Source organism: Opisthorchis viverrini (assembly GCF_000715545.1).
Source record: "Opisthorchis viverrini unplaced genomic scaffold opera_v5_172, whole genome shotgun sequence".
Lineage (NCBI taxonomy): Eukaryota > Metazoa > Platyhelminthes > Trematoda > Opisthorchiida > Opisthorchiidae > Opisthorchis > Opisthorchis viverrini.
In genome coordinates this window covers 553505-574307 of record NW_008751831.1, presented here as the reverse complement: position 1 = coordinate 574307, position 20803 = coordinate 553505, and the positions used below count along the sequence as shown (strand labels likewise).

The following is a 20803-nucleotide window of genomic DNA, read 5'->3' as shown; positions in this document are numbered from 1 at the left end:
TATACGTTTTGTTTATGTAGTTAGTGCTAATCTGACGGTATCGATTTTGAGTCCCAGTGTGTGTCCACCATCAGTATCCACTCCACCTGTTGTCTTTTTACTGGGCTGTCTTGTGTTTAGGTTCTGTAACACTGTAGAACAGAATACACTTGATGGAATTCGCTGAATGTTGTCTCCAGTAACCTAATCGTGAGAATCCACGAGATGAACTTGATGCCAAAACACCGAATGGATTAAACTTGGCGCCCCAGCATCCTTCTGGTTAATGTCACCAAGAGATTGCACCAGTAAGAAATCAAAGTCGCGTGACACAACAGGTTTTGATATGGTCAAGGAGTTATGAAGTTATGAGTTATGAAGTAGGCTGAACTCCATACTTCATACGGCGGTCAAAATACCCTTACTACTTTTTTATCAACTGGATTTTCACCCAAAGTAACCAGGGAGACTTACTCCTCACCCGAAAAGTTTTTGTTTGGCAGATTTCTTTGTCAATTGATGGGAAAATTCTTCAATTTTTAACAACCTGCCACTGTGTGCTCTACAGGCTTAGGCACTGTTTTTGACTCAGTCAACTACACTACTTTGAGGACCAACTTTTGTTTGATGGAGCTTCATCAATGCCCATTGTAACCATTCATATTGCCCCTTCACCATAGCGTGTTACAACTTTGACCATCACACTATGATACGATAGTGACGCATTTATCATCGACGGTCCGGCCTGTTGTATTATCTGAAACCGATAAAAGAGAATTCACTCCAGAGAAATTTCATTTTAGTATTACAAAACAGCATAGTTTGCATAAATAATTGGACGTGCTCGGCTCACTATCTAATGGATTTTATGGCATTTGAAGTCACCCGATCCAATGGCATTATATGGAGTCACTCTGGGGTCTTTTCCGACCGTCATAATACGCTAAGCTATCGTCACCACTTACTCGTCTTTGCCCTTATATTGACTGTGATACGGACTGATGTTAAGGTGCTTAAATCTCCATTTCTGGCTGAACTGTTGGAACAGTTTTGCCGGTACACTGCAGACCTTTTTCCCAGAGCATCCACTCAGGAATCCTGTCTTACAAACTGGTGACGCGCTTAAATGACTACATCTGCTGTGCACAAGGTTGAGATTCGTTCAGTCTCGAATCACTAGCTTCAATTGTCATATACCACCAGGGATTGAAGCAGACTGTGTAAAAACAAATATGCGACAATATGCGGCCACAGTTTTTCGAGAACGTTCACAGGTATTCGAACAGGTTTCATTTTTACAGCTCCAGCTGCATGCAACCAGTTAACGTGGTTCCTACTTAGTGGCACCTCGTCCGGTCGCTTCTTGCAGTTTAGTCAGTTTTCCTGTGAGTACAGGGCTACAATCAATAATGAAAACCACCTTGGACTAATGATCAAATTCCTCAGAATCATGATTGGAGCTATGGATAGCGTTCTAGCAACAAGCATGTGTTCCTGATCGATAAACCAGCTCATAGTCGTACTTTTTGAGTCCGATCAAGATAAGCAACAGGCCTTTTAGAACATCACCTAATCGTTTCTTCCCTAAGATTGCCAATGGTTTGTGATTAGGCAGTTCAACAATTTTTTACCGACAGTGTACATACCGATATATTTTTCCTGAGCATAATTACGTCCTAACTGTGTCGGACTTTGGTCCAAGATCTTCCGCTTTAGATAATACGCACTGTTTTGGAATCACACTAGTTCAAAAGAGAATATGCCTGACACACGATCCTCTTCGCCCTGAATAGCTAGAGGAAGTTTGGTTGCATGCTCAAGCTTCGAACGTGAGTATTGATTCGGAATGATAGCCTATTTGCTCTGGCTGCCGAAACTATATAGAATCTATGAACGGGTAAACGTAAGCACTACGTAACAGGGAATGACCTCGAAAACAAACCGCTCCACGTGCCACGGATAAGGTCGGTTGGCATAGATGACTGACTGTTTTAATTTACGAGACATGTTCCCAATCCTCACGTACACTGCAGTGTAATGTGAGCCATCATAACATGTCTTGGATCACGGGCGTTATCTGAGACTGTTCGTTTACCTCTGAAACATAGTTTCACTGCTACATACTATCGATGTCAGTGTTACATTTTCCGGTTTACGAATACCAGCATATTGCATTTTTAGAGAGCCAATTTTAGAGGAGATGCAGTATCTTTATTACTAATGTAGCCATTAGTGAAAAATCCACTCAGAGCCCTTGTGTTGGAGAAGCATTTATGTTACTAGGTATATCTGTATACCCCTAGTAACATCAACAAGACACTAAGAGGTAAGCCAGAAGTTTAACTTGAGAAATATACACAATGGAAATAAACAATCTGAATTCGAGACTGTGCTTAAATTACTAGCCAAAATTGACACACCAGATATCTTCAAACCAAAATCCATTTCAAAAAGTCAACGAGTGATGTGGCTGGTGCGAAGAATAGGTTCAACGTCATTCACACCGCAGACATTATCCATATTTTTTACTGCATATCAGTACAGTTTTGTCATTTATTCGTAACTTTAATTGGTCTCAAATTCTCAGGTAATAAACTCGTTAACTTCATGCATGAAAGCCCGCACAAGAGCAGTTTATAAGGTAGTCCAATCATCAAAACTTGTTAATTTACTACATCCATTATATAGTCAGAACTCTTCTTCCGAAATTCCCTTAAAATGACTCACTTCCATATAGAGTCCGCACCGCGTCATCCATTTGGTGCAGCTTCATTTTTTACTGTCTTCACTTACTAAAAAAGGCTCAATCCCCATTCTTCCTGTAATCTCTTCTAGGTATTCTCTGGGTTATTCATCATTCGTCATCATTCATCATGTCTTTTTGTTGCGGTATATTTCCATCATTTTTCGACTGTTTGCAGGTCATATACAAAATTAAATAATGAGCATATCAATTCCTCCTGGTTGGTCTTTATTCGGTGTTGTAAGTATCAACCTTTACACGGTCCACGCTTGATAACTATGAACTCATATTCTTCCAGCTGAGATTTAGCACGCAAACCTGTCAACTTTTTGCGCTATTAATTAGCGAAATCCGTGTTTTTCTGCATCTGGTGTTGTCAGTAAAGCGGTTATTTGATACTAGTCATATGTGTGGTTCCTTTCATGCAATCCCGAAGTTTGGTCGTTTCTGAACTTGCCTTCGGCACACTAAATCTGGTCTGAACACCTGTTTTTTTCGATCAAAGATGATGCAAACTGCAGTTTAATTGGCAAGCAGCCTAATATTGATAAACTTGCGAACAAAAATGAATTCGGCTTGTTGGACACATGGTTGTATTTCAGTAAAAAAAACAACCCACTTCTTGTTTTAGAGTGCACAGATATAAGAGAAGAGATGGTCGCAGGCGGAAGGGGCAGTTAAGGCACAAGCACTTCTGTGTTAGGACAACCTGGTTGCGAAAAAGGACAGGAAAAAGTAATTTGGTAACACATCGATTACTGCACCGCAGTTGACTGAACGTCTGTGTGAACAGTGAAAACCGTTAATTGGTACGGTAATTCCTGTTAAATTTTGAATTCCTCTGCTGCCAAATTTCAATTGCGTGTGTGACGTCATCCAGCACGATATTCAGTCGAATGTCATCAATTAGATGGTATTCATTAGATTTGAGTATAGCTCAAGGAACTTGGTTGTTGGTGCAGTGTATGTAAATGCTTCTGCATATACGATCCGAAGGCAGTGATTTTCTGACGACTCTAGTTTAACAATGTGGTCCGATTGCGAAGCTCTTTTGCTATCTATTTTTGGAGGCATAGTTTATGAGGGTATTATCTACGCACAGGTCGCCATATTCCACGAGTATTAATTTCAGCGGGCCGTGTATAGTTCCGTTTCACATAACATGAAATTTTGAGTCACAATCGGAATGTAGTTAATTCCTTTCATTATTGCGGGAACTTATGATGTGACACATCCTAGGATAATAACCGAAGTCCTGAAGCCAGAAACTTGAGTCAAAAGCCAGATAAAACCTGGTAAGGTATTTCTGTTATTCCTTCTGAAGCAAACTCCGATCTCTGAGTTAGTTCCAATGGAGGTGCTTTTGTTTGAAATTCTATTCGCCGTCCTGCACGTTTGGTGGATTTGTTTGGAATTTCGTACTGAATGGAAAGTCAAATATTCTAGTGCTGAGATCGAAACAATCACCGCGATGTTTTCTGAAGTCGGAATTTCGGGTACGCATGGTGTTGTATCTCTTCACCTGCCCTGACGCTACTGGGTTATAGTCAGAAGACAAGAAGACGACCTGAAGGAACTGTGTATTAACGCAATTACAAACTTCTATATATATGATTCACTTGTCACCGTATTTGACGGTCGATCCGCTGTCAACTAACCAGTGTGTCTCCCACACATCCACACTGGTTCTCGGTGGAGCGTAGATGGACATCTGTGCGCTTGTGTACGGGGTGCCTTGGCCATGGAATGGATGTGAACATTCTGTGTCCTTATTTGACCTTTCTCCGGCACATGATGAAATCGGACGTGATTCCGACGTGGGGGCATAATCGCACGGCTCTGTTCCACATGATTGTTCCGCTGCGCAGTAGGCTGATGCGTAGCCGTATTACATGGATTACAGAGATTAACGAACGGAGCGAACAGTCTGCAGGAGCTCTCCACATGAAAAGAATAAACCGAGGAGAATGGTCCACTTTTTTCAGATAAATATGAAAACCTGAAAGGTCATCATACACATAACCGACTTTCTTGGAAGAATATATATAAAAGTATGTAACTCACATGTCACCTGCAGTCATACTAATTTTTGATGCCGGTACATTATCCACTCGCGTCCATTTGCAAGCATGTTTTAGTACACTGACTACGAAATAAGGTCCTTCGAAGCATAATAACCTAAGAGGATACAAGAAATCTCCAAAGGGTCTCAATTAGTTTCCTTAAGCGAGTCAATAACCGGTTAGTTTTCTCTATTTTTATATATGCATTAAACGCGATCAGGAACACATCTATGAGTTCTTACAATTTGAGTTCAAGTAGATCGTAAGGTTGACGGAAACTCGGGGACTGCGCCTACCTAATGAGCCCCAAAAAGGGCAAAACCGGTCGTGGGTTGTCGAAGAGTTTTCAGCAACCTTGTGACTAGTTTCCTTTATGAAAATATACTGCGATATCTCGAATATCGTGCCAACTGAAAAATGAGGCGGCCTGTGTGCAGCACTTTCATTCGTAGAAAATCATAAACGAGAGATTCAGTTGATCAGTTGAGTTCTCGTGAAAACCAAATTGTTTTGCAAATGAGTGCGTTTCTCGAAAGTCAACTTCTGTTGTTTGTACTGGAATGCCTGAAGCTTACCCCAAAAATCATATTAAGTTTCTGAACAAGCAGGGAGGTTTCTTTCACATGGCACTACCCAGTAAGCTGATGGACAATCTGAACTGCCCGCCATCGATTTCGCCATCCTCCAGTCTCCTACAGTAGGCTCATTCGCCTCAAGTCATCAGTCTTGTTTCACACATGAGAAAAGGTTTCTTAAAAAACTTCTGTTCCTCGGGTTTTCTCGAAAAACATTGTGCTTCGCTGAATCACTACGAAAGACAGAAACGTCTTGATTGAATACAGCCTGAGAATTTTTGCTGGTCCTAAATAGTGAACGTAGTTTGAGAACCTAAACCCTGGGCACAAAGAATTCAAAGGAGTTCCGATGTACTGCAGAGGACTTGCTCAACGAAATTCGTAGGCTGAATTTTCATTCGACTCCAACTAACAGATGTTTCAGATTGCATCATATCCTAACTTTCCACGAGTAGTAAAATAAACAGCGACTCGAAGTCTTGAAGACTTTTACTTCAGTACATTCCTAAAGTCCAACCAATACTTTGGTTACTGTGACAATTTAGTTTCATGTGCTCACGGAGTTCAGTTTCAGACTTTTCTAAAAAAGAACGACAGAGAAAGACCTAGGGCTTATCATGACTACAAGAAAGTTCACACCCATTACAAAGCTGAGATGTTTCCACACACACAAAACACATCAGGCGGATAGTCTTCTGCAGAACCCTTTGAGTAGTTACTCCAACTGTTGCAATCTACACGTGATCGAAACCATCACGAATACAGGACTGACACTTACTAGAAGGAACAACACAATGATTCAAGTTGTTTGTTGTTGCTTCAAAAAGCGGCTGATTTTGATAGTGTCGCCCAAAGATTCTTTGAAGCCTTCCTGAACTCTATCCCAATTAGACGTTCCAGCGATTTTCAGTGTTTGCTTTTTGGAACTTGACTGAAATTCAATAGCTTCTGATCTCCTCCTGATACTTTAAGATTCATCTTACTCGGACTCACAGACTCCAGGAAACTACTTGTTTACGATGACAGCAGTTACATCTCTATAGTTGACACCTTTAAATGTCTGAAGTTCTTCTTACCGAAAATAAACACTTTCATTTGTTTTCTCTCTCTAAGGAAATTTACACATTCAACAAGTGAACACAACTGCTTATTATGTAACAATCAGGCTGGGATGAAATATGTCCAAAATGATCATTTTTGTTTCCTCTATTTTGGTTACTTGTTCACGATGACCCTAAAGTGACCAGACTACTATTTGTTTATTATCTGACTAGCCTTTGCTGCCCTGCTTTTGAATTAACTCACCCAAAACTCACTGATCAACTAGATGAAACCGAGAGCAACAGTCACGGATTCTCTTTGATCAAAAGCACATTGAAAAGCTCCGTTTCTGCCGACAACACCAAGGTGCGTGATTATTATTTTAATCTACTCTTGTCAACGCAGTCTTGCGCGATCCGATGGCAATCATATGGGTCAGATTTGATTGAAATGCTCACGCAACATGTTTGTGTGAGGAATGTAAACAATTCTCGATTGAAACATGGTCGGGCTGTCTTCTGAAGCACCGTGTGAGCAGGGGAAAATATCCACTCTTTATTGAGATGCGGAGTAAAATCAATCCGAAAAATAGTATGCGTTGTGACTGGTCCCATGAAAGAGCTCTGCATAAAATAGAACAGCAGAAGAAATACTGTTTCGGTGATCTCATTGAGCTCGATTTATAGAGATCTTTTTCAGGTTATCACGACTCGCGCTCCAACACACCCGTTTGAAACAAACTTACAAGTTGCTGAGTAACTGAAGCATCAGGAAGAAGGATTAGGGGTATACGGAAGTAAACGGCAATCACGTTAATCAATGTGCGAACATACTGGAATCGGCTTCCGGAAAGTCGCAGATTGACATCGCCACCAATCCAATATTGCTACCTTCCAAATACTCCGGTCAACGACAGTCACCCATCAAGCCTGTTTTACATCATGCTAGGACCATCGTTTGCGGAGAGGGCGCATATACGCAGACAATACAGACCTCTGTAGAGTACCTTCAACTGTCGAAACTTCGCCTCAAACTTTCAGATGACTCGGCCAGTACTAAGCACTCAAGAAGAGACGAGAGGTTCGATGAAGGGTAAGGAGTCGGTGAGCGCGCATAAACCAGACAAATAAAACCGGCCAGGAAATAGGCGGCAGACGTCGTTCTTTTCACTTACTTCAATGAGCAGAATTCTCACGAGAACTATTTCTCCTTATGAAGCAAGTATACCGGAGCAAAAATGTCTATCCTAGACTATCTCAAAATGAGCAAAACACAGCCAGCAAGGCATGCTTTGAATGAAGCGTTTGTAATCCAGCATGAAGTATTTTTCCGGTTGGAAGAATATGCACATTTTCAAAACAACTTAGATTTATTGGGGGATGAATCCCAGCCAAACCTTTTGTTTACAATATTCTTCCACTGAATCCCGTAGGCCGCCTCCTGTTTCAGTTCGTTTCAGTTAGATATTCGAGATATTGCAGTATATTCACTTGGCGGACCACACAGATTATAAGTTTTCTGAAATATTTTGGTAGCTGACGACCGGCTTCGACATTCCTTGGGCTCATCAGATACGTAAATCCTCCAAATTTCCGTCAAACTCATGTTTGACTTGACCAAAAATTGCACAAGCTCGGGAAGTACACCTGTTCGCAAGATAATTTGATTACCTGGCTTGGGTTGGTCGCAGCTGAGTGGGTTCTTGGCACTTTTCATTTTAAGAGGTGCGAGCAAAGCTTCATGAAATCAACAAATCAAAGCAAATATGTAGCCGACTAACTCAGCGCATTAACCCCGACAATATAGCACAGTTCTGCAATCGGTTGTGGACGCAGCTAGTGTTGCATGGAAACCAAGGTCTACAAGGAAATGGGCTTCAAATATACTTTTGTGCATAGGCGGGATAACTTGTTGTCTGTTTGCCTAAGGAAAAAGGAGGTTCCATAGATGGGCTTCTGTGTAGTGTACCTTCGGGAGTATCCCCTTCTCCGAACAGCCGAACCGAGTGTATGGGCCCTTTAACAATAGCATTCGTACTTGGTACCCACGATGCTTTTGTTCTAAAAGGGCTGATCGGATCAGCTGCCCCCTGGATATGAGTTGGATGTGATCGTGCAACTTTTTTTTCAGTTGATGGAAAGTGTATCCCGAATGCCGTCCCTGTAAATCATGTGATTGCCCGAAGGATGGAGGAGTTCCACTATCATAGTTCTGGGTAGTAGGGTGTGTGAGGCATGTATGTTTGTGATGCCCTAATTTAGTTGGTTCAACGCGTATCTGGGTATTCAGTGACTGATGATGATATCACACGATGTGAACTTAAGGTTAGGACGAAATCATTTTTGGCATTCTTCAGAAAAATTTACACCGCAAACAAAACAGATTGGTGTGCAAGATTCCGAATTGTTTTTCCTTCGCAAATGATACTTCGTATAAGATATTGAGAGTAAATATCATATGGTATGGAACAAAGCTGGTTTTCCCGGAAAATGTGTTGGAAGACATTTGTGAATATATTTATTGTACTGCTAAAGATTACATCTAGCTTATTGGTTGGCTAGTGAAAAATAGTTCAGGAATAGCAATGTTAGTAATAACTATTCAATGTCTCTAACACATGGCGGGACCACCATGGTGCGATCAACCGGAACCTACATACCATTATATATATATATATATATATATATTGACGTTAGTTTTACAAGCCAGACAACGACGCTTGCGAAATCAAGCATCCCGGAATTCCTCACTAAACACATATTGAAGTGCTAACGGCACAAACTTTCCGGTGTATGACTTTTTTCTCTGCATCAGTATCATGGACAGAATGCCATCAGTGTTAGACACTGTTGCTTTACTGCTCTAAAACTATGATTTATTTGAAAGCCCTATTGTTAAAAAAAGAATGGTGAATGGGGAAGGCACTTAGTAATACCATGCTAAAATAATTCAGAGGTACCTACACCTCCAGACATTCAGGCAATCTGATTAGAAACTGATAACAAGAATGCCACTGACATCGAGTAGCAGCCATATCTTGCAGCATCTGCAACGACGCGCAGTGGGCGTCATGCGGTCCGCACCATGGAAGGCTGGTAGCAAAGGAAGCTCCCAAACCTTCCGTAGTCTCTTTCATACTCCTATGCCAGGTCAAGAGTTGACCAGCTCTCTGCTATCGCCACTCTAAATCGGGAACGGAAAAAGTCCTCTTCGGCACGCAACTGTTCGCCATATACAGTGCATAGACTAACCGACGGAGATTCTAGAAGTAGACATATTCTTCAATGGAAGTAACCGTTGCGCAACCGAAAATTTGCGAACTGTCTCGTTATGGATGCGCTGACATCAAACTACACGAACTACGGTTCTGAGAAAACGATTGTCGAACACCTGAAGATATCTCAGTTACGCTGCTGAAACAGGCCAAATCTCACACCATACAACAAAACCGCCCGCAGTGTAGTCCCATACACACATCCCTCGAAATTCATGGATATACCGCTTTGATGCCATAGGTGTCTCAAATTAGCAAACGTCACCCGAGCCTTGCAGATTCGTGCATTGTCACAATACGATCAAAACTGACTGAACTTCCAAGGTACGTAAATCAACTCCGCAACTTCGCGTACCTCCCCTGGGATTGTACGTGGCGTTTTTAGTGAGTGTATGTCCACGGGCATGACCTTACACTTTGTGGGTGCAAAGTGCACACCAAAAGACGAGATGACTTTTTCAATTCATCCAAAACCACCTGCGCCTTCTCCTCTCCGGAGACGATATCGCCTGTACATTCGTCAAGTCTGTTTGAGCACTTCACACACGTTGCCAGACGAAACGCACAGAAGTGACTATCAAAGGGTACCCAGTGAAGCAAGGATACTTCCGCCCAGTGGCTCAAAAGCTTGGTCGCAAGGCGGCAGGGTTTTGTGGGAAGTGTAAATGTATTTTAATTTTTACAGAACAAGTCGCCATACGTGTTCTAGCCCCCAACCTGAAGGACCAGGAGACTGTTCGTCAGACCTGTAACAATTGACCAACATGGTGTGAGACTGCGAGTGTCGAGCGGACACCCCCCGGAATAGCTCAATAGGCAGCTGAGGTACACAAAACGCCACATCGCGGAAAGATTCAGTCTCTTTGTGACGGTTGGCTCAGTGGTTACTGCGCGGATTCACTGACCGGAAGATCTGTGGTTCCAACCCTACCTCTGCACTTCGACTTGTCCCGTCTAGATTTGGGCAACGTAGCAGTATCCCAGCTCTTGTGCTTCCATCGGGTGACATGGGAGCTAGGCACCGAAAATGTGCTACAGCTGAACGAATATCTTGTTCTCTCCAGCCGACCGATTATTCCTGAAATGTGATTATATGTCTCCTACTGAGGAAACAAACGAACTAGAATTGTTTGCTACCCAAAACGGTGACCGAGAGACCGACCCAAGATTGGTTTTACTACTTCCCGGAATTTGTTCCCTACCTCAAGGAATTACTGTGAATTGATTCACTCTATCATGCTGTGGATGGTTCACGAATCAGCCCCCGAAAACCTCCGAAAGTGACGTGGTTTAGGCTTTAAATGATAAATGGATATCCCTCTGAAAAACAAACCAGGGACAAAGCATTCTAGATTTTTATTACCCATATATAGAGACTCGTGTGAATGTCACCATTGCTTGAAACAAGGAAGCATGCAGTTTGATGAAGAGTGAGCTACTGTCGTATAGATGCTCGTTTGTGCGTTATGCCGTCACAGTGGCGACAAAAACACAACTTAACCGAATGAGGGACGGACCATTCAATAAAACAATGTGATTTTCGTTGCCTTCTGGAGATTCGTTTTGCCTACAGGAAATAGCGACTTTCAGTCGACACTTTCATCTAGCCTATGGAATGATCAGATACACCTTGGGCAGTGAAGCTACATGAAACATTGTCTGCACGCCGATGGTGACTGTGTGCAGCTACATGAGCAAGGATTTCCACCAGTTCATTTATTGGCGTCCTGATAGTTTTGAAAGATTACCTGGAAACCAGCGGCAGCGTTCGCTTCCAAAGTACTGAGTAGGTTGATTCAAGAAATCGCGGTTCGACAGGAATGTTACCAATTTTACTCACTCGTAAACACAATCCAGCAGTATACCTTTACGAGAAATCTGAGGAAACAATTTTGATGGTACTCTTTTTTCAGTCAGTCCTTTAGACCGAAATAAAACCCCGAAACTGAATAGTAAACATGTTGCTGACGGCTGATGTTAGGTGTTTTAGTTCAACCTCATTTTCCATTGTGTACCTCACTGGATGACCATTCTAAGGAGCCGCCATTTGTGACCAATGAATGAGCATGTAGCTATATATATATAATGTTTTTGATGCACTGGATGCGCAGTTGGATGTTGAAAAAAGCCTGAGTTGGAGCATGAGCAAACAGTACAGCGACAAATCTGAGTGATGTTGAGAGTTCAAGTTCAATAAACGATCAGTCATAATCATTGGATTATGAAATGAAACAGAATAAGTACTGAGGGAAACCAAGAGGAATGGGTGATGAAAACAAAGCTGTTTATCACAGAGGACGGATTGTTTGAGACGCAAGAATAGACGGAGGCAAATCGTCACGGAGCTACACCAAGAGCATAGGTTCCCACAGGTGGACGATAAAGTCGGGGAAAATAAAGCAGCTGTAACCGGTTGAAGGCATACTTTCTGCCACCAGTATTTTTCATTACGTTGTCTACTCGAAGACCAGTTTGGCGAAGACATTGTAGAGCGGTCTGGAAGTGACCTTCGTGCATTCCTTCTGCATTCTAGAGGTAGTGGTAGTCAGAAAGAATGCAATTGAAAACACCTATATAATGAAATCGGAAAGTGTCAAGCAGTGATCTTCAATTAAAATATCCACCACACAAAAGGAAACCAGCCAGGTTGCATTCCATATAGACAGGAACGATGAAAGTCACTAAATTGGGATAGATTGTATTCTTTATTATGGATGGGGTTTGTTTCAGTACTGCAGTAGTAGTTAGGCAGTCTCTTTAATAACAAAGTGATTAAAGCCCGGCACAGCCGAAATAAGCGATATATAACGCCAGGGATGAAGCAACACACGTAATACTGAGTGCATGCTATGTAACGGCTAAAAACTGAGATGCTCCAAACAGAAAGAGCTACACTCTGAAGAAAACAAGCTGTCTTCGTATACTCTTCAATTGGGTAAGGCAATATCGGACGCAAATCCGTTATGAGGGCACGTACAATCAACCAGACAAAGCGAACTATGGGGAGCGTGGCCAGAAGGTCCATCGGACGGGAGAAAGCGTTAGATAGCTAGCTGTTTCCCGTAGCTCTAGTGGCATAGTGTGAATACACATTTTGTGATACAACAAAGGTACTGGAAAAGAGCAAAGCCGGGTGTTTTTAGATATTCTCCATAACCGTCTGTAACTTCAATCCAAGAGCACCAAAGAATTACCGTTGGGTGGAAGTGGAGAGAATTTGTTCACCTGATGTATCCTAGTATGCCGACATCTTCACAAGGTGTGTAAAAGAGAAAAATGGGAAGTTGACTGTAGAATCTCAGCAGTGTGTACACTGAAGTGGCTCCTTTTGTTCAGAATGAGTAGTTAGCTTGTACCTACCTTATCTTATTACGGTACTCGATTATTGAGAAGAGCCCATAAAAGTTATACAAGCATTTGTGTTGCCGCAAATTTTTACGTACCCCTTGAAAACTCAAAAAAGTAGCTATTGGCAAAATGTCAAAGTCCGATTGCGATAAATTGCCTTAGGAGACTAGCGGTTGACGAGCACAACTTTCTAAAACGTGCTCCTTCTGATTTCCAGTCAACATCTAGTTGGATATATGTTATTTTCTTATTTTCAAATGCAAAACAGCAGTCCCAATTCACCAATAACCGAGCTGAGTTTAAAGCTCAGAGAGATTGTCCAGCTTCGTTGTTGCCATTATTGTTTTACTCATGATGATTTTCCCATTTCGGCCGACTTAATTAACCTAAAAAGTCCGGTTGTTCGCAAATCACCATTCCGGAAGTCATACCCGGTTATGAGATGTAAACAATGACCTGCAGTGCATCGTTCATGTTTTTGTTACTATGATAAGCAGGAAGGGTTAGGGTGTTCGTAAGTGCAGACGATTTGCTTAAAATAGTGCACAGGGATTATATTGTTAACCGCAATCAACCGTGGAAATATGGGGCAGCTAAACTTAAATAACTGCTAACCCTTCACTGTCTGTCAAGACGATAGTACGACTTACATACACACGTACAAAGATAACTTCGAAAAACGGTTCTGAGATAAGGTTGGCTGAAACTAGACTGAAGTTTGAAGTTACTGGTAGTGAAGGCAGTTCAGTCAATCCCATATCAACAGGCATACAAATTTCTCTTGAAACAACATTTAGGTTATCCTTATATACGAAAAATCATTACGTTTCCGGACTAAAAAGCCGATTGTGTAAAGAATATAGAAAGTGGATAAAGTAGAGACCAGGAAAATCGGAAGAAAAACGCTTTGTAGTCTTTCGTACTGATTAAATTTGTCTCAACTTCGTACTAGTTGCACGGGCACAGTATCTCTCAAGATATATCACCTTAGTACAGTCTAGAAGCAGGTCACAGAAGCGCAATTATGGCAGATCGGGCAAGCGAGACAAGTGGGATAGATTACCCAGAAGACAACCCAGAAAACCTTATAAGGAAAAGAAACTCGCAACAAACGGAAGTGGCACTATATTTTAACCACAACGATGCAAACACCAACAAACACGTATGCACACACACGCAAGTACGTACTTGAGGCATCCATACAAACAAAAAAACGCAAAAAGCGCAAGTATGTACTGGAGACCAGTATTCCACCGGAAGTATTGCCAGCTTTGAGTTGGGCATCTGTCATTACTGCTTTGACGAATGACTATACAGAAAGGAGTGTGTCGTAGGCGGAAAAGTACTCATAACCAGACAGACACAGGAATGGGAACAAGCGTAGCTGTGGGAACTATAGTTAACGGTTTCTTAAACCCATAAGTTTGGTAGAAGTTGTTCTGGCTTTATTCTGGGAAAACGGATAGACTGAATGCTCTGTCGTTGTTTTGCCCGCCATTGTCAAACTCTGTGAAGAAACCACAAACTAAACCGTGTTCTAAATAGACGTCGGGAAAAATACCAGTGTCTGAACATTCAACGAAAAAGCCAGAACTCAAACGACTTGGTAGTGGACGAATCATACACGTACGTGCTTTAGAATGAGATGCGATGCATACTAGCGGATGGTTATGCATACTAATACAACAAACCGATATGGCGGCCTATAGTGCACAAAAGTCGCATTGGGTTTCCGCACACGCCACGCGGAGTCACACCAACCTGGTACGGTTAAAGTGAGACCCTCAGGTTCAGTTGTAGGTGACAGGCGGGCCAATCGATCGACACAACCAAGACAGCTTCTGAGTCGTCGTTTAAGCCACCGGGCCAACCATTCGCATTACTCGCCTGTTCAGATGGGAAACCTCACATGCGTCCCTGTGCACTGATGTGGTGGTTAGGCACTTGCCTCGCATTTCAGGTGTCCGAAATTAAGACCCCAGCAGGACGAAGGATATGTAAGCATTGCCGGTGAGCTTTAATAAAACCGAAACCCGAGTCCAGTGCGAACTCCCTTCGGTGTGGACCCACCAGAATGATTACTCCAGGGCACGAGGAAGACGGTCCAAAAGAGTGATGTGAGCGTCAATCTTAATGCTCAGAAAAACGGGTCAGCTACGACAAACACTCATCGGTTGCAACAATTTGTCGACGATGGCGATTTACGCTCACTGGGAATTACCTTGCGTCTTTTGTGAACTCTTCCAAAATGATCATTTTTGTCAAAGTCGGACTACATATTTTTCGTAACGAACACGGATATCCGATAGACCGTTGTGTTTCGTTCCTTGACTCAGGCACATCCAACCACTATTGAGATTAGTTAACAGTATTGTACTCCATACATTTCGCATTTCAAGTAACATTTCTTACATTCCTACTTTTTCCCACCAAAATCCCAGTCTCCTATTGCCCTATTTGCGCCGAAAATTGTGCGTGCGTGCAGCGAGTAATGCATGCATCCTAACATTAAGGTCTGAAACGGTGTGAATTTTCAATCCCTGCCCCATCTGTGGAAACCTGGGAAAGAGGCAAACCCAACTAGGTGCGTTCGCCGCGCTCACGTAGGACATGGAAAAAATGCACTTAAGTCGACACGTGACATTGACCAGGCTGGTCTAGTGAGGGGACGCGAGACATGGAAGGCTCCAAATTGTGATGCAGACATCGATTTTCACAGTCTGTTAGATTTACAGATGCGTGTCCCGCAGTGGGAGCCAACGAAAAGCTTAATAGCTTACACAGACCCTCGTGGGTCGCTGCTGAAAAACCATGGGCACTTAGGGAATAAGTATAAAAAATCGCTATTAGCGTCACACCCCACTGGCTGTAGAGTTTGCGCAGACATGGATAACATTGTCACGTCCATCCACCGTACATACTTTGAGATATGTTGAAACCTAGTGACTGACACGAATCAAGTGCTAACAATGTAGTGAAATCAGATCAAGGGAAGGGTGGTGGGCAGCTTACCATGATTAGAGACCTATGAAGTGCACGCAAGCCTAGCATAAACCCTATGGAAAATTTACCCAAGCATATATGACCTGAATTTCCTAAATCACTATCAGGACACTTATTCTAGTAAAATGAATTCCAATAGATTTTTCTGGCGCGAAAAACGCACGTCAGTGGTACCAGCGCCAAGCAAACATGTCGGCTGACAGTTACACTATCAAAACAATAGGTTCTAAACGGCATTTATTCACTGTGGTGAAACATGTGATGAATATGTGTACACTTGTATGTACGATTGGACAGCACTATCTAGGACGTGGACGTAGTTAGTGCAGATTTAAGCCAAGCCACAACATTGAACTGAAAGGCTGAAGTCTACTTGGATGGATCACACAGAAGGCCAAATATGCTTTCAATAAAACATCATAAGGGATGACCGATGTCGAGAATTCCGATCAATCGAATATCCAGGGTGAAACAGTAGAGCTGCATATACGACAGGCTAAGAGTGAGCGATAATGAGTACGCCCACCACATCAGCAGATTGTGTTCGCGCAAGTAACTTGCGGGGGCGAGCATTAGCAAGTCATTGATTCGATCACCAGACAAACGCTTCCAGTTTACTTTCGAATCACGTTAACTGCGACCAGTTCACAAGGGCTTTGGTATTTCCAAACCTCATGATTACCCGAAATACAGGCCTGCGCCCACTCGTTCCAAAGGTTTCTTCGCCTCCATAACGTGTCCCCTTTCACTGTCCTCCTTTAGGAATGATTTCCAACTGCCACCATAGTTAATTTTCGCCCAGTAAATCAAACGATTCCAAACTATCAGGAGAGCGAAACGCAGATCAACTCTGACTCTCAACGCAAACCAACGAGACTACGAAGATGACATTTACAGCAGAGCTAACAGCGGTGACTGCTTCGTATTAATAGTTCGGTGTTAGGGAAATATATTACCCAAAAGCTGCGGTATTGTGTATGTAAAATAAACAGAAACCAATCACGAATTCGTATTCTAGGGAAAAAGACTAATTCAGCCTAAATATAATAATGGAAAACTGAATAGCGTGGCTGACCTTGAGCCATCGGATTTGCTCCAACGTTACCGACATTCCGGTGCGATCTTTGGCAGATTTGCAACTTGTAAAGCGGATTCCACCGAAAGCTTGCGTAATTTCCGAAGCATATTCAAGTATTTCTATGGGTTTGCTGCGAACTGGAGGATCAACGAGGTGATGTATATTGGCAAGCACATCGCAAACATCTTGGTTGGATGGTGTACGAGCTGAAAGGAATAACAGAGAAACAGCATTATGTGACAGCGCTTATGAGATGCTTCACCATGTAAACGAGATGTATGTTTATAGACCGAATGGTAGATAACCTGGAGCGACCATATGAGAATTTCAGACTCACTTCATCAAACACTACACTACTCCTTAACGTACCAAATGGATGACTGGGTTCAGATAAGATCAACAGCTAAGATACGAGGCCATTGAATCCGATCCTCCATGAATGGATACTGTATTACTGGGCAAACTTTTGCGGTATGGTAGCACTTTAATCTCTGTGAAGAATAACAGCCACGAACTAAAAGGACAACATAAATGAATACATAAACCCATCTGTCTCAGAAATTCAGACAACCGCTAACAATGCAACCGGACAAAATCATCGTGTCACCGGTGTATCGAAGGTGTTCTTATTGGTTTTTGGTCAGGAAAGCTGGTGGTCGCTTGGCCGGTTTGCCCACCGGCTTGAAAACATCTCGCTGCTATTCGAAGAACAAACGCAAATCGATACTGGTCGCATCTCCGAGTATCTTCACGACAGTGCTTATGCCCCCAACTTTCTTAAAATACAAACTTGCCGGACCTAGTAGATGAGGTATATACTACGCAAACTGAATTTGCGAAAACCAAGAAGAAACTCTTCCCCGGATGATGAAATGACAAAACCGATCACTATGCAGGGTCTGCACGACTGCCGCGTTGATATCGTCTATCTTTCCGACGGCCATTTACCAAAGCGTGAAACCAGAAATATCCTGTCCATGAAGCGAAATCCCCCTAATCAACTTTACAGCTCTTAAACGGATGTTCATCTCCAATAGGTACTCACGGAAACGTCTTCCCATTTAGTACTTGAACGACAAACGAACAGAATCGAGTATCTTCTTGTCTTGTACCAGGATTCGTCCGAATAGGACTGTTGGTCCCACCGAGGAGCTTCGAGTTATAATAATGCATGGTAAGTTCACACATTTGTTCGTGAGAATTCCAAACTGCACCATAAAATGGATCCAGAGCGTTGTTCTTCTCTAGCGTCAGCGTCAGGAATACGGAGCACGTAACGAAAATGTGTCTCAAGACCGCGTAGACCAGCCCTGGAAGCCATCCCTCGGACCAACTAAGGGCTTACTCACCACCACCAGAGGTAGCAATATCAGTGATGACCTTGACGCTTCACTACCGTGAAATAAGGAGTTGATCAACTTGGCATCCAGTGCACCTGATGCTAAGACCAAGGCTCGGTGACCATGTACAGCTGCAGTGTGCGAGGTTCACATAACCGTCTTATTTCCCCACAGGAAGCAGGGGCAAAAAAATTACGGTCACCCGGAAAACAAGCGTATCAACCAAAACTAATGCATAATGTATAATGACGGCACCCTGCCTGACAGTGAAGCGTCTGTTCAGCTAAGCCAGTAGACCGAACCTAACAACCAAAATTCTACTAGGACCCACTAATAGCTGGGAGCTCTAACAACTCAACACAAGCTATCGCTGACCCGCAGATTTTCGTTCCGCACCAACAAAAGGCAGTTACAGTCTTCAAAACACTTCCGAGTTTGTCGGCTACTGCACTTCCTGCTGCTACCCAGGAAGCACAGTTTGCTGACTTGACCGTCGACCGGAGTGCTGAGCTTACAGCCTGCAGACTTAGCCTAATGATGCTCAGCACTAGCTGGGCATATGTCCGTGACCAAGATGCGTTTCCAAAAAAGAACTGGCATGCATTGTGGAGCCCAACCGTCCAGTTGTACGAAATTACACTGACAGCCATGGGTCATCAGTTGAACATACTGATAGCCTTAGAACTGCTCCCTTCTGTTTGCCCTCCGAGCTTATACTCTCGGATTTATACCGGATACATGACGTTTAGGTAGATGGGCATGCGATTAAGCGCAGGCATTACCTATTGCCCGCAGCTACCAATCAGCTTGGTATGATGCGGGAGGATAACCCGGAAACTGATACCAGCTTCTTTCATATTTTCACTTTCATGACACAAACTCAAATTCTCGCACACATGTGTTATACCGTTTCGACGGTTATGAACAAGAGGGTATATTTGGATCACTCAGTTCTTGGTTAGCCGTTTCTATTAAATAGGCAACGCAATTACCGGGGCTCTGTAATAGGTAGGAGGATTACAAATGGTACCGCCATCTCACAGTATGAGCGCAAAGGCGCACAGGTGTCCGGTAAAGACCGGAGCAGACTTACATTTGAACGAAGTCGGCTGGAAAAGGAAGAAACCGACATAAACGATCCACTGGAGTTTACAGTGAGTGTGCTGATTACCAACGATTCCAATTCTACACGGGCATGCGAGCTCCTCACATGATTTTGGCTATTTTCGCAACTTAGACACTTTCAAATGAGCAGCGGACGTGCTAGTACTGGCATGAGTCGTGCCCCAAGTCTGGAAGGGTGTATGCATTCGCTTCCAAAGACAGAACGTCCAAGCTATTTGGCCAGAACTTTGTCCTAAGATTCCATTAATTCGTTCACCACAACACATACGATCTTCCAGACCTTCACCAAGCATGTGTCAAATGTCTAAACTGATGAATCCTAAGATGCATCCCAAGGGAACGCAGCTTTCCAACGAACATCGTATGGTTACGGACGCACATAATTCAGCCTGAGGAAGCTTCTTACCAACGAGTGCTCCAAAAGTCTTTCTTCTATCAACAGATATCAAAAAGAAATAACAAAAGCAGCCAACTCACTTCACGGCAAATGCCTTCTTTGCTGACCGAAATGTGGACAGCTGACTGAATTAGTTTTTAGATTTCCCTAGTGCATAGGTGTCCAGATAAGCTCCCATCAGAAAACTTGTGACAATACGAATTAGGCAAAGCTCGACCGTAAAAGCAACAGTTGGTCAATATGTAGGAGGTGGGAAATGTGATGCATTACTGTTCCTTCCCAAACGACTTGAGAAAACCCCTTGTGGTCCCCTCTTGTTCTCTTGGAGTTAGTCAGACTGTGATCTCTTTTGAAACGGAGGTTTACCAGTGAACCAGTACAAAATTCCATGTTCCGAAAATTGGCATCGTCAAGAGCACAACCAGCAAAACGGATGGGATTAGAATGGGAATAATAGCCAGTTTGTATGGAGCTCTCGTCGTTTAAGAAAAGGGATAGCAATGGGCCCACACATTCACCTGAAAACGAGGGATTGGACCAAATATACGACCTTACTCAATCTAACGTGCTGTCCAAAGACCGCCTCACATTTGAGTCAGAACGACTCTTAAAATTTTTCTCGACAGAACGTCACTTAATAGGGCCAGAGTTCCCATCAACTTTATATGGTGTTACGTCAAGATCGCAAAAATGCATACCCATCACGCAGATTTCTGAAGTCCTTAGCCCAGAATGCAAAGTTATTTGAGAAAAACTGTTTTGGCAAGATGGAGTGCAACCCCCAAATGTATTTAATTCCAGATTGGGGGTTGGGGTATATCTTGAAATGCCAAAACG

General features: G+C 42.9%; 2 protein-coding genes across 2 annotated transcripts in view; one reads left to right on the top strand and one right to left on the bottom strand.

Moving 5' to 3' along the window:
• T265_07531 (hypothetical protein) overlaps positions 1-17914 on the top strand; it is a gene marked incomplete at both ends in the record, with an annotated part of 43103 nt that extends 25189 nt beyond the window's left edge. Inside the window, one exon of the mRNA XM_009173076.1 lies at positions 17749-17914. Coding sequence (XP_009171340.1) covers positions 17749-17914 — 166 coding nt within the window. The remainder of the gene's footprint in view (positions 1-17748) is intronic.
• Positions 11804-20803, bottom strand: part of T265_14314 (hypothetical protein) — a gene marked incomplete at both ends in the record, with an annotated part of 45645 nt that continues 36645 nt past the window's right edge. Inside the window, 2 exons of the mRNA XM_009173092.1 lie at positions 11804-12204; positions 17102-17310. Coding sequence (XP_009171356.1) covers positions 12013-12204; positions 17102-17310 — 401 coding nt within the window. The remainder of the gene's footprint in view (positions 12205-17101; positions 17311-20803) is intronic.